The sequence below is a fragment of the Microdochium trichocladiopsis genome, assembly GCF_020744255.1.
Source record: "Microdochium trichocladiopsis strain MPI-CAGE-CH-0230 chromosome Unknown B0I36scaffold_3, whole genome shotgun sequence".
Classification (NCBI taxonomy): domain Eukaryota; kingdom Fungi; phylum Ascomycota; class Sordariomycetes; order Xylariales; family Microdochiaceae; genus Microdochium; species Microdochium trichocladiopsis.
In genome coordinates, this window is record NW_025763546.1 from 2,725,504 (window position 1) to 2,745,971 (window position 20,468).

Genomic DNA, 20,468 nt, shown 5'->3' on the forward strand with positions numbered 1-20,468 from the left:
TCGTTTTGTTTCGTGCATGGTTCGGTCACATTTCCCAAAATGGTGAATAACCTTTGAACTGCAGCTTGAATGGGCTTTTCCGCGGCTTCTCGAAGCCCGTCGTTATTGTTCCATTATCAATTTGTGGCTCTGGCTTTTTTTTTTCTTTCCCTTATTTTGACCCGTGATCATTCCGGAATCCTGGGAATGTAACTTTAGCAGAACCTCTTCAGTTGTCAATCGTGGTAACTGGTAGGACATGGGTTCCCTTTTTGATGCATCATCATTATGCGAATTATGAATTGATAGAGGATTATTGATGGTGTAATTTACTTCTCAGAAATATCACGATTAAATGCATCAACGCCCAAGACTACTAACACCGCTCCCGAAAATATCATCCTTCCGCTGGCCCCGATGCCATACAATGCTTGCGTCACTGCCGCCAGCGCCACGACGTTTGAAGTACAAGATACGGTGCTGGGGGATGAACTCCTCGTCCGTCTGCTCCGACTTCCAGGCGTCGAGCGCGCGCTCGCGCACGCCGAGGAACCGGTCCTCGTAGCCGACAATGTACTCGCTGCTGTCGAGGTCCGGGTCCCAGCGCAGGCGGTTGATGACGTCGGCCGAGGAGCGGAACTTGCCTTGGTACGCGGGCCGCGTGGGGAGCTTGCTTGTTGCTGCTGCTGCTGCCTTGCCGGTGCCGCGCTTCTTCTTGCTGGACTTGGCCTTGTCTGCGGCGGTGGTGAGAGCTTCGAGGTCATCGTCGACATCCTCGTCGTCATCTTCCTCCTCTTCGTCGTCGTCGTCGTCGTCTTCCTCGTCGTCATCGTCATCGCCGATCGTGTACTGACCCCATTCGCGATCGTCCAGCTCGAGATCTCCCAGATCCTGACGGCTGACGACGGACGCGCTCATCCAGCTGGACTTGGCGTCGTAGAACCGCTCATCACCCCTGATCTGGCTCTCGAACTTGGCCAGAGCCGTCTGCAGGGCCCCGAGCACAACCTTGGACTCGTCCTTGGTCATCATCGTTTGTGCTGGCTCGGCGGTGTTCTTCTGGCTCGGCTCGAGTCCTGCGAGGTAGTAGCCCTTGTAATCTTGGATGTGGCCGTCGGCGTCACGGGTGGCGGCGGTGGAGGTGGTTTCTCTGTCCACAAAACGGGCTGGCCAGATTCTTGCATGAACACCAGGCACACGTCTGTCGATATCTGTTGTTGCAGTCGCAATTATTAGCAGGAAACTCATAGACATAGAGAGAGAGCACTTGACACAAGACAAGACAGTCACGATCAAAGATTCAAAGGACTTACCAACAAGCAGCATCGTACATCGCGACTCAAGCCATCCGACAAAGCCCGTACCCTTGGCCAGGGAAACGCCCCAGAACTGAGCTTCAATCTTGACATAGCTTTTGAAGGAAGCCAAGAACTCATCGGAGCCCGAAGCCTTGATACCACCTCGTGGTACACCCGCGGCACCCACTGCCTCCCCGACCACGTCGTTTGGCCCGGAAGCCCCGTCCATGAAACCGGACCAGGTCATGCCGGGAGTCGAGAGCTGTGCAGCTGCACGCCGGAACTCCCCGGCAATCGTCTTTGCTGTTGGCGCAGATGCCGCGACCGCGACGTTGAGAGCAGGGCCGTGCCAGCCGAGAATGGCCAGGGGCTCCCGAGCAGTCCGCACATAGCGCAGGGCGCGACCGCCGCCGCTCTCGGTGTGGAAGAACGGATCGTACACGGCGTGGCTGGCCCAGTCGAAGTCGGCATAGTAGTTGAAGAAGGTGGTCAGGATCGTCGCGGCGGACATGCTCGCAGTGTGGCCCTTGAAGTTGTGGCATATCATCTTGCAGACGCTCGAGAGCATGATGGAGATGTGGATGCCGCCCAGGTAGCCAAACTTGGCCGAGTAGATGCCGCGCTGCTTCGCCCACAGCTTAACCAGGTGGTAGGCAGTCCGGAACGCGGCAAAGTCGGGGATCGTGCGGCGCAGGTAGTACAGGTCGCGCATGGGCTTGAGCTTCGCGAGGGCCTGAGAAGACAGCTGGAAAGTCGGGTCGTTGGGGGCCACGCGCGTGGCGTAGGGCCACGTCTCGGCGATGAAGGCGGATGCGCAGTACTGCAGGTCCATCTTGATGCCCAGGACCTCGAGCTCGAGCATGGTGCCCGAGTGAGCATGGACCTTGCGGACCAGCCGGACGCTGCTGACCATGGCTCCGTCCTTCTCGACTTGATATCGCTGCTGCTGCTCCGCCTTGCGGATCCGCTGGACGGCAAGACTGAAGAAGACGTGTGAGCTGACCGGACCGATGCAAAGACAGTCCACGTCGGACGAAGCTGTCCAGACACCAAGGCCGTACGAGCCGACAGGAACCATCACAAAGGACGGCTGGCCTCGCGTGCTCGACGTTGCGGTGGTCGTGGCTGCAGCAGTGGTGGTGTTTGAGTCGGCTTGCAGGACTATCTCCTTCAAGAGCCGGAGCGCCCTCTCCCGCAGCTCAGCTTCTTGAGCACTAGGCATGACTTGGTGGCGGTCGAGGCATTGCTTCAGCTCCGTGACATCCCTGAGGGACTCTGGAGCCTCCTTGACCTGTATAGCAGTTGCCAGAGTGCTGTTGTTGCTCTCACTGCTGGGACCAGAGCCCGCCGCACTTGTCGAGATCTTCAATGAGCATCTTACGCCCCAGTGATCACTTCCGTACGATTTTGCTCCCAGTGACTCCTCGGGGTCAGCTTTCGTCGGGTGCCGAGGCCCCAGAACACCAAGATCTTGCCCAAACATGTTGAAACCAGCAACGTGGAATGTGTCCTGTCCCTTGACCAGAATTCGATCGTACCGTTGTGGCCTTCTGTTGAAGCCGCTGCCAACAATCTCGGCGGCCAGATCATTGGTCAGGGGATCGAAAGTCGCACCGTCCTCGCCCTCAAAGGCATCGTCGTCTTCTTCATAGCTGGTCTGATGGTCGCCTGTCAAGCCTGAGAGCAGCCGACCATCGCCTCGCTGAATCTTGGCTGTGGCCCAAGAGTCGACGAGACCGGCATCAAACAGGCGGCTTTCGAGGTCGTGTAGATATGTCACGGTCTGGGGGGAGATTGCCCCCTTCTGCCGAGCCATGTCAATCGCATGCGCACTGGTGCTGATGTTGAAGTCTCCGGTTAAGATCCAAGGGTTGTTGGGATGTGACTCTTCCAGATATCTCAAGACTGCTTGTAGCTCGAGCTTCTTGGCAGTGACAGAGCCATCGGTCAAGCCACATGTCAGGTGGACTGTAGCAAGGACCAGTGGAGAAGAGGGTGTCTTGCCAGAGCCTCCGTCTCTGCTAACTGGCGCTTGCTCGGCCAGGTCTGGAAACTGAGCCACGATCGAGGTCTTGTGGCGCCGTTGAAATGAGACTCGTTTCCATGTGAACCGGAAACGACTGAGGATGACAACGTTCAGATGACTTGGCAGCGGTTCAAGATCGTCCTGCTGAGGAGGACCGTGGGACGCAAAGGAGTAGTGTTCGCGGATGCTGCTATTGCCGAGAAGATATGTGAGAAAGTCATCCGTGACTTCCTGCAGAACGAGGATGTCTGATTTCGCTCCCTTCTCCAGAATATTTCTAACCAAAATAGGGTACCTCTGGTAGGAGACCGGATAGAAGAACTCTGCCAGAACATTGTAAGAGGCGATACTGATGCTTGTTGGGATGGCTACAGCTTCGATAGAGACATTGTTGCTCGCGTTGTACCTGACCCATCGCTGCTGAAGTGTATCAAAGCAGTAAGGTAGCTGGGAGGAGGCGTCCGTCTCCGCCTGCAACTCCGAAGCGTCTTCACCAGTCTTAGAAGTAAGCTTGACGTGGTTGTAGAAAGGAAGCGGCTTTGGAAGGACATCCACGGACATGGCCTTGAGGTCGATAATGCCCCAGGTTGTCATCCGGTTCAAGGACTTGGTTGTGGCAGTGGCTGGACTCTTCTCCCGTACGAGGATGTGCAATTTGTCCATCTGCCATGGCTGTGTTGGTAGCAGGCCAGCCTTCTGTACCAGAAAATGATGCGAGTCTGAGTTGAGGTCCTGGCTTTGGCCGATGGTCATGTGCATCTGGAAATTGTTCGAGGGCTTTTGGGATAGAGATTTCAAGATAGCAGTGCGAAGCCTCGAGACAGCTCGCTTCCTATCTGTGTCGTTGTCGGACAAGAATACGGTATTGTCATTGCGATGCGGAAACACTCCGGTGGAGTTGAGATGGACTGTGGGTGTCGCAGCACCATCATCCCGCCATGATGTCAGGCCAGAAAGTATGTCTCGGGACGCACGCTCCAGGGCGTCTGTTGCCACAAAGGGGTATAAGAGGTTGACATGCGGGGGCCACTTCTCATAACCTTTGTCGTATAAGCTGCGTAGCCTGTCCAGGCATGGCCAGTTCTCCTCGTCGGGAATCCAGCACAGAGCTGTGTCGTAAGAACTCAAGGCCACAGAGGCCGACTCTGACGCTATTTCTTGGGTCCCTGCCATGTCAGGTAAATGCTCAATCGTGAGTTGAAGAAAGATGGGAAGTGGTCTTAAATATGGAAAGAAGACTAGGCGAAATTGCCAACGCGCTCGCTGATGTGCAGGAACAGGGTATACACAAGAAAGCTGGATGAAGTGATTTGTATCAAGAGAAAACACACAAGCATTCAGTGTATGTAAGTTGTAGGGCCGAGACAGGTCAATATGTATAGAGCCCGGGTACCAAAGCATTGGTTCGCAGTCGACTGCGGTCTTCGTATAACAGTGGCGGGGCGCGGGAGACGGGCTCTCGTCTCGAGTCAACCAGGCACAGCCCCACCCTGCCCGGCGATGCAGCAGCACTAACTAAGTGCGCTACTGTGGACATGTTACGGGACTCTCAATGCAGGTCCCGCCATTCAAGCTTTCCAGTTGTTGTTTCAACCTTGCAACCAACCAGGGTGTGACCAAAAGTCATTATGATTCATCCCGAGCTAGAACTACCTGGCTGCATTGTGGGTTGTGCGTGCTGGATGACTGTGCCGGGGTGCTCTGTGAGTCACTCTGCTATAACTTTAGTGGAACTCGCGCTCACAGCCACCCTGCCTTGCGCATTGGCCGGCTGCCGTGGGCCCACGGGAACGCAAAAGCTTGAGCTACCCATATATTGAGACTCAGACTTGGCAGCGATTCTTTGCTTTAGGCAGGATGGTAGCTGTCTTGCCCAATCAGACCTCCGTGCCGTGTGGGTGGTTGTTTCAAAAACACCATACATATCTGTTCCGTGACTGCAAACTGGTTGCTTGGGTTCGAAATTGTGTATTAGACGGTTTATCCTAGTCGTCGCAAACAGCCAGCAACGCCTTTAACGCCATGCATCCAAAGTGAAAGAGAAAAAAGGCAGCAGGAAAGATCCATCCGAATCATCGCGGACGTCTCAAGCCGTTCATGCTGGCATGATCGTCTCCCCACTGTTACTCTGTTAGTATTCCTCCCAGTTGATTCCAGGCATCTGCCTCCCTTTGCCCTCCATGATGAACTCAAGCTTGTCCTCGTTGGTGATCCAGCCATGCCGCTTTGTCACGACCGCGTACCGAATCGGCTCTTTCCACTCTTCCCACCACGTTTTCTCGCTCTGCACAAGCACCTTGCGGCCCGAGTCCCCATTCCTGGCCGTTGCGAACGGCCAAACGGCCTTGACGACCTCATACTTCGCCTTGCCCGCGAAGAGCGTGGTGACACTTGTGAAGAACTTATTGACCTTGTCCGGGTTCTGCACAATCACTTTGGCGTGGGTTATGGGAAACTGGACCGTCACGACGCCCTTGTATTCCGTAGCGGCGACCAGACTCCGCAGTTGACCCTCGAGCCAGTTGGTGTCAAGGTTCGCCACGACGCGCTCGAGCATAAAGGTTTTGACAGTCGCCGGGTCCTTGCAGAAGCGGTCACACCACTCCTCGAGCCCGCCGTCAGACGTCAGGTCCGGCTTCAGTGCAGCCTGTGCGCCGCCGCGAAACGCCATTTCATCGGACCCAACCAAGCGAAGATAGTCCATTCGTAAGCCGGGATCCCGAGGAACGAGCAGGTTGAAGAGATTCAGCTTGACGTTGAAGTCGACCTTGTTCCCTCGCTTGCCTTGCAGCGTGATCATGGGCTTGGGCGGGACGGCGGCTAATGTCCGTACCAATCCGGCCAGGGCTCCAGGGTTTTGGGACAAGTAGCTGGCCTTGCTCGTTATTGTTGTGGTGTCTGTTGACATTTCAAACAGCGGCGGCAGATATTGCCGATAGTCTATCGCCGGCAGGCCGGGATAATACTGCGGGCCCAGTGGCACCGCGCCCTGCTGCTGTTGCTGGACATGAGACTCGAGGGCGGCGTGAGATGGGCCCGAGTAGGGCGGAGGCATTGAAGTGCCTGCTGCCCGCTGAGATGATTCATTGTGAGGATTACTGGAGTGGTCTTCATCACGGGGTCGATGGACTGGCCCAGCAGCCTGTGCAGACTTGTCGTCCATCCTGGGCACGTGATTGAATTGTAGCAGCCGCTGAAAGTATGGTTCAATAATGTCAGGCGCTTAACGGCTGTGGTGAAGTTGGACTCTGAGCAGCCTCCAAGGGTGGGTTGATGAGTAGTTGAATTTCGACTGATGCCAAGATTTGAGCGAGGGTCGGCTGAGGTGTGGATCGATTCATATGTGATCCGGATGGCTTAGGCAGCCAGAATAAGTCGGCATGGTCGGTTGCCGTGTAGATCAGCTGAAGCTGCAGCAAGCCATGAGCATAGCGGAAGATTGCACAGCACGCTATGCCCACTGCGGCTGGCACAGCCACTGGCCAGCACCTCCACTGAATGTTTTATTCTGGTGCCTGCCCCAATGCTGGTGGGCTGCCTCTCGCAGTGCTCTCCTGAACATTTGCACACCGTCAGGTTCCCCTGTTGTCGGAGGTGATGTTGATACAAGCTGCTTGAGTGCTATAAGAATTTCATGGTTCCTCCTACCGGTTCTTGGCTGAGCTTTGGCCACACCGCAACAATGGTTCAATTGAAAGCACATTGGGCCGCCGGCATCACTTCAATAGGAGAGGCCAGAGCACCGGCAGACATGATGCAGAGCTCGAGCTGGCAGATGCTGTAATCTGGACATCGAGGATGTTGGGCAACACCAGGGTGGCATAGGAGGGCCGGGTCAATGGGGGGTCACAGGCGCTTACGTAACACAAACCACTTTACGCGCTTTCGCGTCGTAGAGATTACAGACGCGCTTTTCGCGTTCCCACTGCCCCTCTCCCTTCCAAGTTGCCGTGCAACCGCCATCTCGAACCCCGGTATTGACCTCACAACCACCCCGCCGACTGTTCACCAACTCACCAAGTCTGGCCCTGAGAGGTGCAAGCCGTGACAGCGCTATCTCTGAGCTCTCCCATAAACAGAAGCGGCATCGCATACGGCCACCATCGGCCAGATTCTGGTCACACCGCCACCAACATGGACACCTTTATGCTCCGAGACGAAGCGACAAAGGAGCGCATTCGTCTCGCAGAGGAATTCCTCGATCCCCGTAAGTCAATACACCGACAGCCAGTATAATACTGGCAAGTGTTCAAGTGCTTGCAGGTCTGACTGATGGGCCTTGACTATAACAGACGACCAGCATGCGCGAAGTTACCGATCCGACATCATATTGATGCTCCAGAAGAACCAAAGGCGCCTTGTCGTCAACCTTGATCATGTGCGGGACCACAACTCAGAGCTTGCCGACGGTCTCCTTTTCGACCCTTTCGAGTACACTCTGGCGTTCAACCACGCTCTCAAGGAGATTGTGAAGACGCTGCCGCAGGCTAGGCCAGATCAGACCGACGCCGAGGTCTTGTATTACTGCGCCTGGGCCGGCAGCTTCGGCTTGAATGCTTGCAACCCGAGGACGCTGTCTTCTGACCATCTGAACCACATGGTCTCGATTGAGGGCATCGTGACAAGAACCTCTCTCATCCGCCCCAAGGTCGTGAAGAGTGTCCACTACAACGAGAAGAAGAACATCTTCCACTACCGGGAGTACCGTGACCAGACAATGACAAATGGCCAGACGACTTCCAGTGTGTACCCACAAGAGGATGACGAAGGAAACCCACTTCTCACAGAATATGGCTTCTGCACCTACCGCGATCATCAGACCATTTCGATACAGGAGATGCCCGAGAGAGCACCGGCTGGCCAGTTGCCTCGGGGTGTGGATGTCATCCTTGACGACGACCTGGTGGACAAGGTCAAGCCCGGTGACAGAATACAGCTCGTCGGCATTTTCAGAACGCTCGGAAATAGAAACACCAACCACAACAGCGCGCTCTTCAAGACGGTTTTACTCGCCAACCATATCGTTCTGTTGTCCTCAAAAGCTAGTGGGGGCGTTGCCACTGCGACTATCACCGACACCGATATTCGCAACATCAACAAGATCGCCAAGAAGAAGAACCTGTTTCAGCTTCTTTCGCAGTCCTTGGCCCCAAGTATCTTTGGCCACGACTACATCAAGAAGGCCATCCTTCTGATGCTCCTTGGCGGTATGGAGAAGAACTTGGAGAATGGAACTCACTTGAGAGGTGACATCAATATCCTCATGGTTGGCGATCCGTCGACAGCCAAGTCTCAACTGCTGCGTTTCGTCCTGAACACGGCGCCTCTCGCCATTGCCACCACTGGCCGAGGCTCGTCCGGCGTCGGTCTGACGGCTGCTGTCACATCTGACAAGGAGACTGGCGAGAGAAGGCTCGAGGCGGGAGCCATGGTCATGGCTGATCGCGGCGTCGTCTGCATTGACGAGTTTGACAAGATGTCTGATATCGATCGAGTTGCTATCCACGAAGTCATGGAACAGCAGACAGTAACCATTGCCAAAGCTGGAATTCACACGTCGTTGAACGCCCGCTGCAGTGTCATCGCTGCGGCCAACCCCATATTCGGCCAGTACGATCCGCATAAAGACCCGCACAAGAACATCGCCCTTCCAGACTCACTTCTATCCCGTTTCGACTTGTTGTTTGTCGTTACAGATGACATTGAGGACACCCGGGACAGACAAGTCTCAGAGCACGTGCTTCGCATGCACCGGTATCGTCAACCTGGCACGGACGAGGGCGCCCCAGTCCGAGAGAACGGCCAGCAAGCACTTGGTGTCGCCCTACAAAGCCAAACCGACACGCAGAAGCCCACAGACGTGTTCGAGAAGTACGACGCGATGCTTCACGCGGGCGTTACTGTCACTTCTGGCCGTGGTGCCAACAAGCGTCATGAAGTGCTCAGTATCCCTTTCATGAAGAAATACATCCAGTACGCCAAGAGCCGTATCAAGCCAATCCTGACGCAAGCCGCCTCTGATCGCATTGCCGACATCTACGTTGGCCTTCGCAATGATGAGATGGAGGGCAACCAGCGGAGGACATCCCCTTTGACCGTTCGTACTCTTGAGACTCTGATTCGTCTCGCCACAGCCCACGCCAAGTCCCGCCTCTCCAACAGGGTCGAAGAGCGTGATGCTGCTGCCGCCGAGGCTTGCCTCCGTTTCGCCCTGTTCAAGGAAGTGGTTGAGGATGAGTCGCGCAAGAAGCGCAGGCGCACACAGCAAGTCGAGTCCGACTCTTCGGAGGAAGAAAGCTCGGATGACAATGGCGACGACACAGCTCACAGAGGATCCACCGCTCGGGCAAGTGCTGCGAGGTCGAATCGGCGCAGCCAGGTCAGCGCTGGAAACCGTCGTGCTCGAACAGCAAGCACGCGGAATGGCAGCTCTGTTCCCGCCAATGACGAAGAGGAGGAAGAAGAAGAAGACGAGGAAGAGCAGGCTTCCGCGCCTGCGACACGCCGCTCGGGTCGGACCAATGCCGGAGCCTCCTCGAACGCTCTTCCGACGTCGCAATTGTCGTTCGCTTCCTCCATTCCCGCTTCACAGCTTGAGACGCAGGAAGACGACGAGGATGAGGAAGAAGAGGAGGATGAGGACCTCGCCTCGGGCGCGGCAGCGCTCAACATCAATGCTGAGATCACTCCTCAACGGCTCTCGACTTTCCGCACCGCGCTCGGCCAGCTACTCAACACGGACTTATTCGATGACGACTCGGCCACTGTCGGCGACGTCGTTTCCGCCGTCAACAAGCGCCTCGGTGGCTCGTCGCAGACCTTCACTCGCGACGAGGCGGTCAAGGCGCTACGTAAGATGGACGAGGCGAACCAGGTCATGTGAGTTTCCTTCTTTCCGCAACACTATTACGAACCCCTTTCGTATCTGTAGACCTTGATACTAATGACGATACGTGTGTTAGGTACACTGAGGGAGAACTCGTTTATAAGATCTAACCGACTCAGTCTCTCGTCCTTCCGGCAAACAGGAACTGGCTGAGCAGGAACAGGGAATCGGAGTGGTTGCAGTATGAATATAGACAAAGCGATGGCGTTTGGAAATGTTTGGTGTGCCATGTCAGGAAGTGGCGTAAGTGGTGGGTGTTCGTTGGACAGCGGAACGAGGTCACAGGCTGTTGTCATGAAATGCCCAGGATGACAAGATGTGCAATGAAACGCGACGACGATGGAACTAGTCCGGCATGAGATGTACAATAAAGCGATGACCCGAGCCGCTTTGGCGCCAATAAATGGTTGACGTGATGTCTGGCTGATCTAAATTCTCTTTTCACCACCCTCATCTAGTCTGTCTATAACCTTCTAGCCTCTTTTTGGTGTGAATTAGGGCCAGCTGCTTGCCTGGGAGTATATCGCTGGCCTTCATGTTCGTTTACGCCTGGCTGAACGCCAGTCTCGTCTTGAACTCTTCAAATCTGTCCTCGACTACAACTCCATTCCACGTCTCTCTTGCAGCTGTGGGTGTCGCATCCGTGTTCTCTGCCACCGCAGCCGGTGACGTCGCCTCTGGCCCTGTCGCCTCCTCGACTTGCAGAGCTTCCGGTACGGCTTCTCCCGTCTTGCTCTGTTCTGTGACTTCCCTGCCCAGGACAGGTACGCCTACTTGCTCGATCGCAAAGCTGGCCGCCACTGCACCCCAGGCCGCCGCCTCTTCCAGGCTCTTCCCCCTGGCCAGGGCGACGGCCAGTCCGCCCAGGAACGTGTTGCCGCCGCCCGTCGGATCCACGACTTTTTCTTTGTCCGTGTGGTACGCCGGGATCCAGCGCTCGACGCCAGGGTCGACTTCGATCTCCTCCCGCGACACGGACCCGTCACTGTCCTGCATCAGGCCGGCAAAGAGAGCCTCCATGTCCATCTCTGGCCGCAGGGGGCCGTGCAGGTGTGCCGCGGGCTTCTTGCGCCGCCCTTCGCCGGAGCGGGCTTTCCGCTTGCGGCCTCCGTTCCTGGCCAGGTAGCATCCCTTTTCGCCCGCGCGAACAACCAAGGAGAAGGATTGCAGCGGCATGCTCCCGAGGAGCTGCTCACAGGCACGCTCGACCGCGCGAGTGCTGATCTCGCCGGTCTCTGGATCGAGCCCGCTGTCACCCATGAAGCCAGCTAGCTCCGAATGATTTGGGCTGCAGATGTCGACCAGAGGTAGGGTATTTGTGCAGTTGAGCAGTTCGTCGGGCGTGCAGAGATCTGGGACGGGCTCCCATATGAAGATGGGCTTGGGCAGGTGGTTGCCCTCGGCCGTGGTCAAGTCGTTGCGCCGGGATCTGATTTCATTGACCAGCTCGCGACAGCGGGTTGGAGAGCAAATGAGGTGGAACGAACGAGCCCTGATGAGGGACGAGTCGAGGTCCTCCGCAGTAAGCCTCACCTTTGGGGTTGTGTATTTGAACGCGCGGTTCTGGTGCTTGTCATAGCCGTTCCAGCCCCTCGTCGTCAACCGATTTGGGTTGTCCCTCACCAATACTGAAGTGTTCCATGATGAGATTGTGTTCGCGACGCTCTCCGGAAAATCGGAGCCCTTGTCGACAATCCAGCCTACGGATTGTGACAACTGCGCTGGCGAAAACAGACGGGCCCCGAGAGCTGCATATGCACCTGCTCCGCCAAGGATGTCTTTGACTGGCGGTTTAGGAGGAAGATACTCAATGTCATCTGCAAGCATGTTCAGTGAGAACTTCACGCCGAAGACCCTGGCGAACAAGTATACAACACCGTGGAAAGCGGGCAAGGAGCATCCTCGTGTCGAGAGGGTGGGACACATGTGGTGCTGATTCACGGCAAGGATTCACGAGGAGAGCTCTTACCTATGATGAACATGCCCAACGTGACGAAATCTATCGAATCGTTGCAAGAAGTACCGGCTGGTTCAACCTGGGATGACACCACAGGTTCTGCCTGGTCTGTCATGGTGGTGCTGGCTTGTTGTGAATCAAGGTTGGTAAATCGCAAAGGTGCTTGGAGGTTCCATAGGTCGACTTGGCGGTCAGATAAGCACCAGCACGGTGCTCTGGCAAGCCACGGCCAGATCTGACCAGCTTGACTGACGGCAAATTTGTTCTACAAGACGATGTGAGGCGAAAGATCACGGCAGTCGAGGACTCAATGTAGGTTGCACGATAATCGGGGCGTGGAGGACGGGCAGACAAGACGAGATTGTCAGAACGAGGCCATGGACCCTAGTGGGGCTTTGTCATCTTAGTTGGTAGGCTGGTCCCTGAGTCGATACGGCGATTTATCTGATTGCCGACAGCGGACTGGTCGCCGATGAGGGGCGGACGAGGCCCGCCAGCAGTGAAAATTGTCACCTTGACGTAAATTCCAAGAGCCGCTGGGAATTTTGCATGCCGTCGTGGCTGGCGTTGATAGGCGAGGTCGGCAGGCCAGCGAATGATGACGCCTAAGGGGTGAGAGCGCCGTGATGGCCCAAGGGCTCAGCCAGCTGGTGCTCCGAATAGAGAGGTAGGTGTGCGGGACACTGGGCAGCAAGACCAATGCGGGCTGGCCGGTACGAGCAACCTGTGGTCGGATGGGTCGACGGCCAAAGTACCTTCAGGTACGTAAGTATGAGAGCCGCCCTTATGCAAGGGCAACGACGGCCTCGACGCTGGTCATTGTGTGTAGTGGGGGTTGGTGACATTGGCTGTACTTGGTGGAAGCACTTGAGGGCAGCAGCGTACCTGATGGTAGGTACGTACGTAAAAGGTGGCAAGGCCCACTCTAGGTAACTCAATCCTCCCCCCCGGCCGAGGAATCGTCACCTCCAGGCAGCTCCAGGCAGCTCCATATTAAGACAGACCAGACACGGACTCGGTGCTAAGTTAGTGCTGCCCCTGGCTGGCTGCGATCCACAGCCCAACAGTGTCATCTCCAGCAACCACCCAGCTTCACATACATTACCAGCGCCCACAACACAATTGCAGCCCGTCTCTGCAGTGCGTCTTGTCGCCACCACTTCAGCAGTCCCTTGCACCGACGACCAAAGCTGCGTGCCAGCTGCCCAGCACCACCCGCCGCCATGGCGTCCAACAGCATGCACAACTTGACCACCCTCATCAAGAGGTGAGTGACACCCTCAGCACCAACTGCCAGCGTCATCCATGGATGTCGAAGCTGACGCCTCCCCTCCCACAGACTCGAGGCTGCCACGTCACGACTCGAGGACATCGCCTCCTCCACGACCGAGCTCGCCCAGCCCGCCTCCCTCCCGGGCTCGTCCCCCGCCCCGTCCGCTCCCGCCTCGACACCCGCTCCCAAGGCCGCGCCGGTCGAGGAGCTGCCCGAGTCCATCGAGGACTTCGACGCCTTCATCGCTTCCTCCGTCACAAAGTATGTCGACGCCAGCAACAAGCTCGGCGGCCTCATCGCCGAACAGGCCGCAAAGGTCCTCGAGGGCTTCCAGAAGCAGCGCACCTTCCTTCTCATCACCGCAAAGGCCAAGAAGCCCAACATGAGCACCGAAGCCGCCCTCTACCAGTCCCTCATCAAGCCCATCCAGGAAGCGCTGGTCGCTGTCGGGGACATCAAGGAGAACAACCGTGGCTCCTCCGACTTCGCCCAGCTGAGCGCAGTGGCCGAGGGCATCATGGTCCTCGCGTGGGTCACTCTGGACACCAAGCCATTCAAGCACGTCGAGGAGTCGCTCGGCTCGGCGCAGTTCTTTGGCAACAGAGTGCTCAAGGAGCACAAGGACAAGAACCCGGACCAGGTCGCCTGGATCCAGAGCTTCTACCAGGTGTTCAGAGATCTCACAGAATACGTCAAGCAGTACTTCCCCAACGGGATCCCCTGGAACCCCAAGGGCCCCTCTGCGGCCGAGGTCGCCAAATCGGTATCGTCGTCTGGATCTGCCGCGCCGCCGCCGCCCCCTCCTCCTGCCGCCGGGGGTCCTCCTCCGCCTCCTCCTCCTCCTGGTCCTCCGCCTGTCCTCCAGATCAAGGAGCAGGCTGCGCCACCTGCAGCTGGAGGCGGTCTTGGTGCGGTCTTCAGCGAACTGAACAAGGGCGATGCCGTCACAAAGGGATTGCGCAAGGTCGACAAATCGGAGATGACACACAAGAACCCCTCGCTGAGGGCAGGCTCGGCTGTTGGTGATTCATCTATCCGGGGGAAGAGCCCGGCTCCTGGCAAGAAGCCCAAGCCCGAGAGCATGCGTGTCAAGAAGCCTCCCAAGATGGAGCTCGATGGCAACAAGTGGACGATTGTAAGTAGACCCCGACGGAGAGCTCTCACATTTCATGCCATCACACCAGAAGCTAACATGGATCGTACCAAGGAAAATTACGAGAAGCATGCGGAGCCCATTGAGATCGAGGCAGAGATGTCGCATTCCATCCTCATCAGCCGCTGCTCGCAGACGACCATTGTCATCAAGGGCAAGGCCAACGCCATCACCATTGAGAACACACAGCGCCTGTCCCTGGTCATTGACTCGCTCGTCTCCACCGTCGACGCCGTCAAGTCGTCCAACTTTGCCCTGCAGGTCATGGGCACGCTCCCGACCATCCTGCTCGACCAGCTCGACGGCGCCCAGATCTACCTGAGCAAGGAGAGCTCGAGCACCCGCGTCTTCACGAGCAAGTCTTCTGGCGTCAACGTCAATGTCATTTCGGGTCCCGACGATGACTACAAGGAGATCCCGCTGCCCTACCAGATCTGCTCGTACTACGACGAGAAGAAGGGCGACATGGTCAACGAGATTGTGGAGCATGCCGGCTAGACGACTCGGCTGGGGATGCGGATCGCATGCAGGGGAGGAAAGCAATTTGGATTTCAACACGGCAAGCTAGAAGAAAGTCATCTTTTCTGTGCGGCAGTACAAAGAAGTGTATATATGGTCAGAGGTGGTCTGTGAGATAGACTTGTGTAGATCTCAGAACAAGCATGCGTGACAAGTCTGCAAAGATGCTACTAGGTACTTGAAGTAGTTTTCCTATATATCTGTGCAAAGTCATCAAAGCTGTCATCAGGGGCGGGAGTTCTCAACATTACTCTACCCATCACGCCAGCACGCGAACATTGCATTTACTACAGACTACCAAGACAGGCATCTCAGATCTTTGGGCTTTATTTCTTTCTTCTTTCTTGACCTCTATGCAGGGAAATCTATATAGGTTATGCTTACAGGCTACCAGACAGATTTCTCGTGGGTTGGTGCCGAGATGTTGCCCGCGTGGCCCTACATTCCTCATCCGCTGCCACGTCTATGCGGTATGTTTCTGTCGAGGCAAAGCAAACAGAAAAGACATGGAGCTGGCTCGCAATCATTCGTGGCTATATACAAGTAGTAGTGGTGGTCTCGTCATGTTCGTGTTCGCCGGTGGTAGGCCACGCGCGCGAGCCTTTTGTGTGTCCACGGGGTCGCTATGCAAGTCGTGATTATCGCGTTTACAGCTTGGCCTTGGGAGCCTCGAGGGTCGGAGCCAGCAGATCGCGCATCTCACCTGCGGCTTCATTGAGGTAGTGGCTCATCTTGGCGCTGCCGAGGCCCTTGGAAACAACATTGAAGTTGATGCTATTGGCAGGACGTTAGTGATCTGGTATTGTCATCCACACGCGAGACATATGGAACTGACCTGTTTTCGTTGATCATGTAGGCGATACCGAAGCCGGCGTCAATGACTTGCGACCATCCGTATCCGTTGAAGAACTCGGAGCTGAGCTGACTGGTGGAAAGAAACCACGAGGAGCTGTAGCCAAAGGCAGGGTCCTTGTAGATGGTGGGCAACTCCTCGCCCTCCTTCAGACACTTCTTGAGGCCAAACAGATGTCTATCGACACCCTTGCCATCAGACGCAGCACTGATGTACTCAATGTGCGCAGCGGTCGCATTCTTAAAGAGCGCAACCTTGTCCTCGTCCGATACCGTAGGATCGGACATAGAATTGCACCAAGCGACACTCTCCTCGGAAACGGACCGGCAAGTCTCTGTGCGGCCGAGCTGGAACCGACGAGTAGCTGCCGACTCATATGTAGGCCGGTTCTTGCCGTACATCTTGTAATAGGCGAGCTGGATGATCATCTGGACGTAGGCATCGGGGGACGTCTTGAACTTCTTGATCAGGCCCTTGCCATAGCCCTGGTAGGCCTGCACGGCGAGCTCGTGTTGGCCAATGACCTTGTTGAAGTCCTTGACGGCACGGTCAATTTCGGCCTCGACCTCCTTGGTCACCTCAAAATCGACAGCGACAGGGTCGTGCAAGTTGGATCGCACAGAGGGGTTGCTGAAGTCCAGCTTGTTGTTGAAGATGACATCGTTGACGTAGTCGTTGAGGCGGTGCGTGGGAGTGCCGTCCATCATGCTGTGCTCACCCATGAAGCCGGAAGTGCCGTTGTCGTTGACAATGAACTGCAGGGGCTTGTCGTACCACCGGTTCTGGCCATCGCCGTGCCAGTACTGGTGGGCACGCTCCTCGTTGGTCACAGGCGCAGCGTCGTCGAGGCAGACCAGGAAGGCGGACGCCTCGATGGCCTCAAGGGCGGCGGCGTTCTTGGGCGACGCATCGAGAAGCACAGCACGCGCATCGGTCCAGACGTCACGGTTCTCGGAAGTCAGAGCGCCGACGGCGGGAGCGCGCTTGGCGAGCTCGTAAACCTTGGCAAACTGAGCCTCCAGCTCAGAAGTGTTGAGCTGCTGACCATCTACCTCATAGGTGATCTTCCAGAACTGGTTCTTGCGCACGGCAATCAGGTACTTGTGGTCCTTGGCCTCAAACTTGACCGGATAGTCGGCGGGTTTGGCGGCGACTCTGCTGGCGTTGAACATCCACTTGTAGCTGTCCATGCAGATGGGGAGCTTCTTCATGTACTCGGGTTCCAAAGTGCCGTTGTCAACGTCCTTCTTGAACTCGAGGACCGCGGTCGAGATGGCCGCAGCACGCTTGGCGGGGTCGCGCCGCCTCCGGTCGTCGCGGTGGGAGTAGAAGTAGCTGACGTAGGGGACAACAGGGTCGCGGTAGGAGAGGTAGGCCGCGTCGTTCCACCATTCGTAGATCCAGTTCTTGGTTTTGGGGTCCTCGCGCTTGGCGACGAGTCTCTGCTGGAGCTGCTCGCCGACACCGCCAGGCTTGATGAATTCCTGGACGGCTTTCGTGCTTGTGGCAAGCTCTGCAGGGCTCAGGAGGGCCTTGAGGGTCTTGACGTAGCGGGCGGCTGTCTCCTCGAGTTTTGGCACAGGGAGCTTGGGCAGCGACTCTTGGTATCTCAACATGGGGCCCTTGGACTTGTCCTCGACATAGCCTGGCGCATAGTGGGGTTCTCGTTAGCTAGACGCTCGGTAGGAGTTGTCGCTCGAGCCGGGCTACGGGCAAATGGGGATTGGAGCAAGGTGGGCGGCGCATTCTCTTACCCTGAGGCAGGGAGCTGTTGCTCCTTTTGGCGGCGGGAGCCATAAGGATGCTGGTCTTGTAGGTAGACTGGAGATGGCGGGCAGAGGTCCTGAGGGCGGTAGCTGGTACCCTGTTCTTTGCCAGTTGTGCCCACATCCCAGCAGCTTGTCGGCGCAAGAGATGGGGAGAAGGGGAGAGGAGGAGGGGGGAAAAGGAGAAGAGTGGAAGAGAGAGGGCGTCAAGTAATCAGAGGAAGCGTCACGGAGAGCCGAGGCCGAACGGGGACGGAGGTGTGGTAGCAGCGTGGCCGGCAATTAATAGCATGGGCTAGGCTGGCTGGTTGGCTGGCCCCGGTATGTTTGGAGTGGGTGTGGGTTTTGTGTGTGTGTGTGTGAGAGTGTGCGTGGGGATGAGCGGGCAGGCGGGCGGGCGCAAAAGGTGGAGGACGAGGCCGTCGCGAGAGCCGTGCAGCCGCGGTGAGACGGGGAAGGGGCTGCCCCAACCAGCCTAGGCCGCGCCGTGCCATTCATCGGTCTCAAGGCAAAAGTATCCTCTTGCCTGGCAGGCCAGACACCCATCAAAAACAACAGCCAAGTCAACGGGCCATCATGCATCATCGACTCTCACCCCAGCAGACGCAGCCGTCTGGAGGAGACCTGCCTGGTGACAAGGGGCAAGACCCTCACGGCTTTTGGATGTGCTTTGGCTGCGATACCAGCGCATTCCAAGTGTACACATTGCGTTATCGGCTTGCCTGCTTCTGGCACGGGCATCGGTCTCCAGCCTCGATTCTCTCTTACTTAGCGTAGTCTTGCAACAAAACAGCACGCGGCCAGGCGGCCTGGCCCTGGCACGGCCCCAGCCCATTACTCGCAGCTGTGCCGAGGTTAAAAGAAGCCGCCCACTCGTGCGGCGGCCAGTGGGCAGCCATGGCACCGAATGAACCGGCCCCCACAGACGGCCCTTCTCCAGATCTTTTCCCCATCCCCCCCCCCATGGCCCAGCTCGAAACCGACGCCGAATTCCGCCGTGGGGTCTTACCGTGCGGGCCCCCCAGTGCTCCGGCTCGCGCTTGACTGTGTCCTGGGAACCGCATGCGGCCCGGCGGGTTGTGACGTCGGCCGCAAGAAAGCCCGTCTCTGTAAACATAGCCACAAGTCCACTAACACGCTCTGATCAGTGTGATCGACAGACGCCTGGTTCTCTTGTCCTGGCCTGGGTATGCTCGTCCAACCCGTGGCTGAGCCATTCATTCCATACGTCACGGACCGCAAGCACAACGCCTTCCAACTGTGGTCGTCCAACAGAGGATGACGATGGAGATCAAAGGGCACCGGCCGGCTCGTGCCGTCCATCGTGTCAAGGCTCTGCATGCTCGTGATCGTCTGACCGTGCATGTGCCGTTGGCAAGCGGCGAACAGGCACAGCACGTGCACATGCAGGCCGGCCTGCATCACATCAGCGGCTCAGCGTTTTTCACATGTCAAGCGCCCTCCATACATACAGCTGGGGCCCCACACAAAAACCGCCCATGCACACAGCCCGTCAAAGTCCGCCAGAGCCGCCATCGTCTGGGCGCCCGCCCCTGGGCAGCCCGCTGCTGTCAAACTGCCCACGGCTCGGATCCGACGACATGTACGCTACACAACATGGCGGCATGACGATCATTGACACGGCTCAGTCGTCGCGGGAATCCAGGGCTCCTTCAAAATCGTACCTCCAAGTTTCAACACCACGCATTTCCGCATGCACGGTGTCATGACACTTCACCCGACGGCACATGGTGATAGTCGATGTTGGGCTCGTGTACAGCAAGCCCAGTCGTGATATCGACCAGTCGCACATACTTTCTCTGGAGTGCCCCTGGACCCTGTCGATCCAATTCGTGGCACTAAAGAAACACTCCATACACGTGCTGTCATTCCTCAGTTACTCTCCTTTCCTGTTGTTACCCCTTGCTTTACATCCCTCAAGCGAGTCAAGACTTTCAGCCAGGATGAGCTAGCCGCCCCCCTGCGATCAGTGGACATAATCAGGTTGTCCACAGAATTCGCCAACTGAAGGACATGAACATGCCCAATCGTCAGAGAGAAACCTCCATGCACCAGCGCACATTCTCATGACAGGACTAAGTCAAGCTATCCTATATTTCTAAAGTTTGGGTAAGGCTTCAGGGAAAGGCTTATGAACGAGAGTCGTGAAGGAGACGCAAGTATATACAGATGAGAGACAGGGAATGTGATTGTGTCCTCGTCGTAGAACCATAAGGAACGGACGAAGACCCGTGGTCTCTGTTCCAGAGTATCATTCGCCTACCGCAACATACCCGCCCACCGCACGATGAGACCACAAACTCCATGTAGTCCCTTCTAAAACAACACAACTGCCCCCAAAACACCCAGCCACAATGTCATCAATATGCTCAGCGTCCCGAACCCGCCTATTGAGGCGCTCAGCCCGGACGCCGTGCCGAGCAAGGCCTGAGTCTGCCCCGTCGCCGTCGCCGCCGCCGCTGACGGGAATCCCGTTGTGCCCACTGGATCCACGAGCGGCAAGACCGTCTGGACTATGGTGACGACCACGTCGCTCGTCACGACGGCCTCGGGGACCGTCAGTGTCACTGTGCTCTCGTTCTTCGGCCCACAGGCATCGCAAGTCTGCGTGATCGTGGTCATCGGCACGGTGGCCACACCACCACCAGCCTCCTCCGGGTTGGTCAGCGTCGCGTAGTACCCGTACTCGCACAGCCGGGCCGGGTTGGGCGGCGGCGCGCTGCAGATGTCCGTGTAG

The 20,468-nt window shown here is 56.9% G+C and overlaps 6 protein-coding genes across 6 annotated transcripts; 2 read left to right on the top strand and 4 right to left on the bottom strand.

Annotated features, from left to right (window-relative positions):
• Positions 1–13: 13 nt before the first annotated feature.
• On the bottom strand, positions 14–4,628 carry B0I36DRAFT_318308 (uncharacterized protein). The gene is made up of 2 exons (XM_046153273.1): positions 1,293–4,628; positions 14–1,190 (listed from the first exon to the last, which is right to left on the bottom strand). Exons 1-2 carry the CDS (start codon positions 4,474–4,476, stop codon positions 340–342), a joined length of 4,035 nt encoding a protein of 1,344 aa, XP_046015506.1. The 5' UTR covers positions 4,477–4,628; the 3' UTR covers positions 14–339.
• An 806-nt stretch (positions 4,629–5,434) lies between these two features.
• B0I36DRAFT_360788 (uncharacterized protein) lies at positions 5,435–6,358 on the bottom strand (the record flags this gene model as incomplete). The annotated part of the gene is made up of 1 exon (XM_046158380.1): positions 5,435–6,358. The coding sequence occupies one exon, from the start codon at positions 6,356–6,358 to the stop codon at positions 5,435–5,437; it is 924 nt and encodes a 307-aa protein (XP_046015507.1).
• Positions 6,359–7,227: 869 nt separating this feature from the next.
• On the top strand, positions 7,228–10,595 carry B0I36DRAFT_285717 (MCM2/3/5 family protein). Its single transcript, XM_046151590.1, has 3 exons — positions 7,228–7,510; positions 7,596–10,182; positions 10,266–10,595. The coding sequence occupies exons 1-3, from the start codon at positions 7,438–7,440 to the stop codon at positions 10,297–10,299; spliced, it is 2,694 nt and encodes an 897-aa protein (XP_046015508.1). The 5' UTR covers positions 7,228–7,437; the 3' UTR covers positions 10,300–10,595.
• A 13-nt stretch (positions 10,596–10,608) lies between these two features.
• Positions 10,609–12,506, bottom strand: B0I36DRAFT_92347 (Ribokinase-like protein). The gene is made up of 2 exons (XM_046163586.1): positions 12,159–12,506; positions 10,609–12,006 (listed from the first exon to the last, which is right to left on the bottom strand). Exons 1-2 carry the CDS (start codon positions 12,259–12,261, stop codon positions 10,733–10,735), a joined length of 1,377 nt encoding a protein of 458 aa, XP_046015509.1. The 5' UTR covers positions 12,262–12,506; the 3' UTR covers positions 10,609–10,732.
• A 636-nt stretch (positions 12,507–13,142) lies between these two features.
• On the top strand, positions 13,143–15,313 carry B0I36DRAFT_92357 (putative adenylyl cyclase-associated protein). The gene is made up of 3 exons (XM_046163587.1): positions 13,143–13,413; positions 13,486–14,554; positions 14,627–15,313. The coding sequence occupies exons 1-3, from the start codon at positions 13,370–13,372 to the stop codon at positions 15,068–15,070; spliced, it is 1,557 nt and encodes a 518-aa protein (XP_046015510.1). The 5' UTR covers positions 13,143–13,369; the 3' UTR covers positions 15,071–15,313.
• A 425-nt stretch (positions 15,314–15,738) lies between these two features.
• On the bottom strand, positions 15,739–17,741 carry B0I36DRAFT_347204 (acyltransferase ChoActase/COT/CPT; the record flags this gene model as incomplete). Its single annotated transcript, XM_046156544.1, has 3 exons — positions 15,739–15,865; positions 15,927–17,589; positions 17,699–17,741. 3 exons carry the CDS (start codon positions 17,739–17,741, stop codon positions 15,739–15,741), a joined length of 1,833 nt encoding a protein of 610 aa, XP_046015511.1.
• Positions 17,742–20,468: the final 2,727 nt, after the last annotated feature.

Excerpts from the sequence above, each read along its gene's own strand:
- B0I36DRAFT_318308 (XM_046153273.1), bottom strand. The coding sequence starts at position 4,476 with ATGGCAGGGACCCAAGAAATAGCGTCAGAGTCGGCCTCTGTGGCCTTG. Across the intron at positions 1,191-1,292 it reads ATGTACGATGCTGCTTGTTG|ATATCGACAGACGTGTGCCT; the intron begins GTAAGTCCTTTG and ends CTGCAACAACAG.
- B0I36DRAFT_285717 (XM_046151590.1), top strand. The coding sequence starts at position 7,438 with ATGGACACCTTTATGCTCCGAGACGAAGCGACAAAGGAGCGCATTCGT. Across the intron at positions 7,511-7,595 it reads AGAGGAATTCCTCGATCCCC|ACGACCAGCATGCGCGAAGT; the intron begins GTAAGTCAATAC and ends TGACTATAACAG. Across the intron at positions 10,183-10,265 it reads GACGAGGCGAACCAGGTCAT|GTACACTGAGGGAGAACTCG; the intron begins GTGAGTTTCCTT and ends TACGTGTGTTAG.
- B0I36DRAFT_92347 (XM_046163586.1), bottom strand. The coding sequence starts at position 12,261 with ATGACAGACCAGGCAGAACCTGTGGTGTCATCCCAGGTTGAACCAGCC. Across the intron at positions 12,007-12,158 it reads GTTGGGCATGTTCATCATAG|ATGACATTGAGTATCTTCCT; the intron begins GTAAGAGCTCTC and ends ACATGCTTGCAG.
- B0I36DRAFT_92357 (XM_046163587.1), top strand. The coding sequence starts at position 13,370 with ATGGCGTCCAACAGCATGCACAACTTGACCACCCTCATCAAGAG. Across the intron at positions 13,414-13,485 it reads TTGACCACCCTCATCAAGAG|ACTCGAGGCTGCCACGTCAC; the intron begins GTGAGTGACACC and ends CCCCTCCCACAG. Across the intron at positions 14,555-14,626 it reads ATGGCAACAAGTGGACGATT|GAAAATTACGAGAAGCATGC; the intron begins GTAAGTAGACCC and ends GATCGTACCAAG.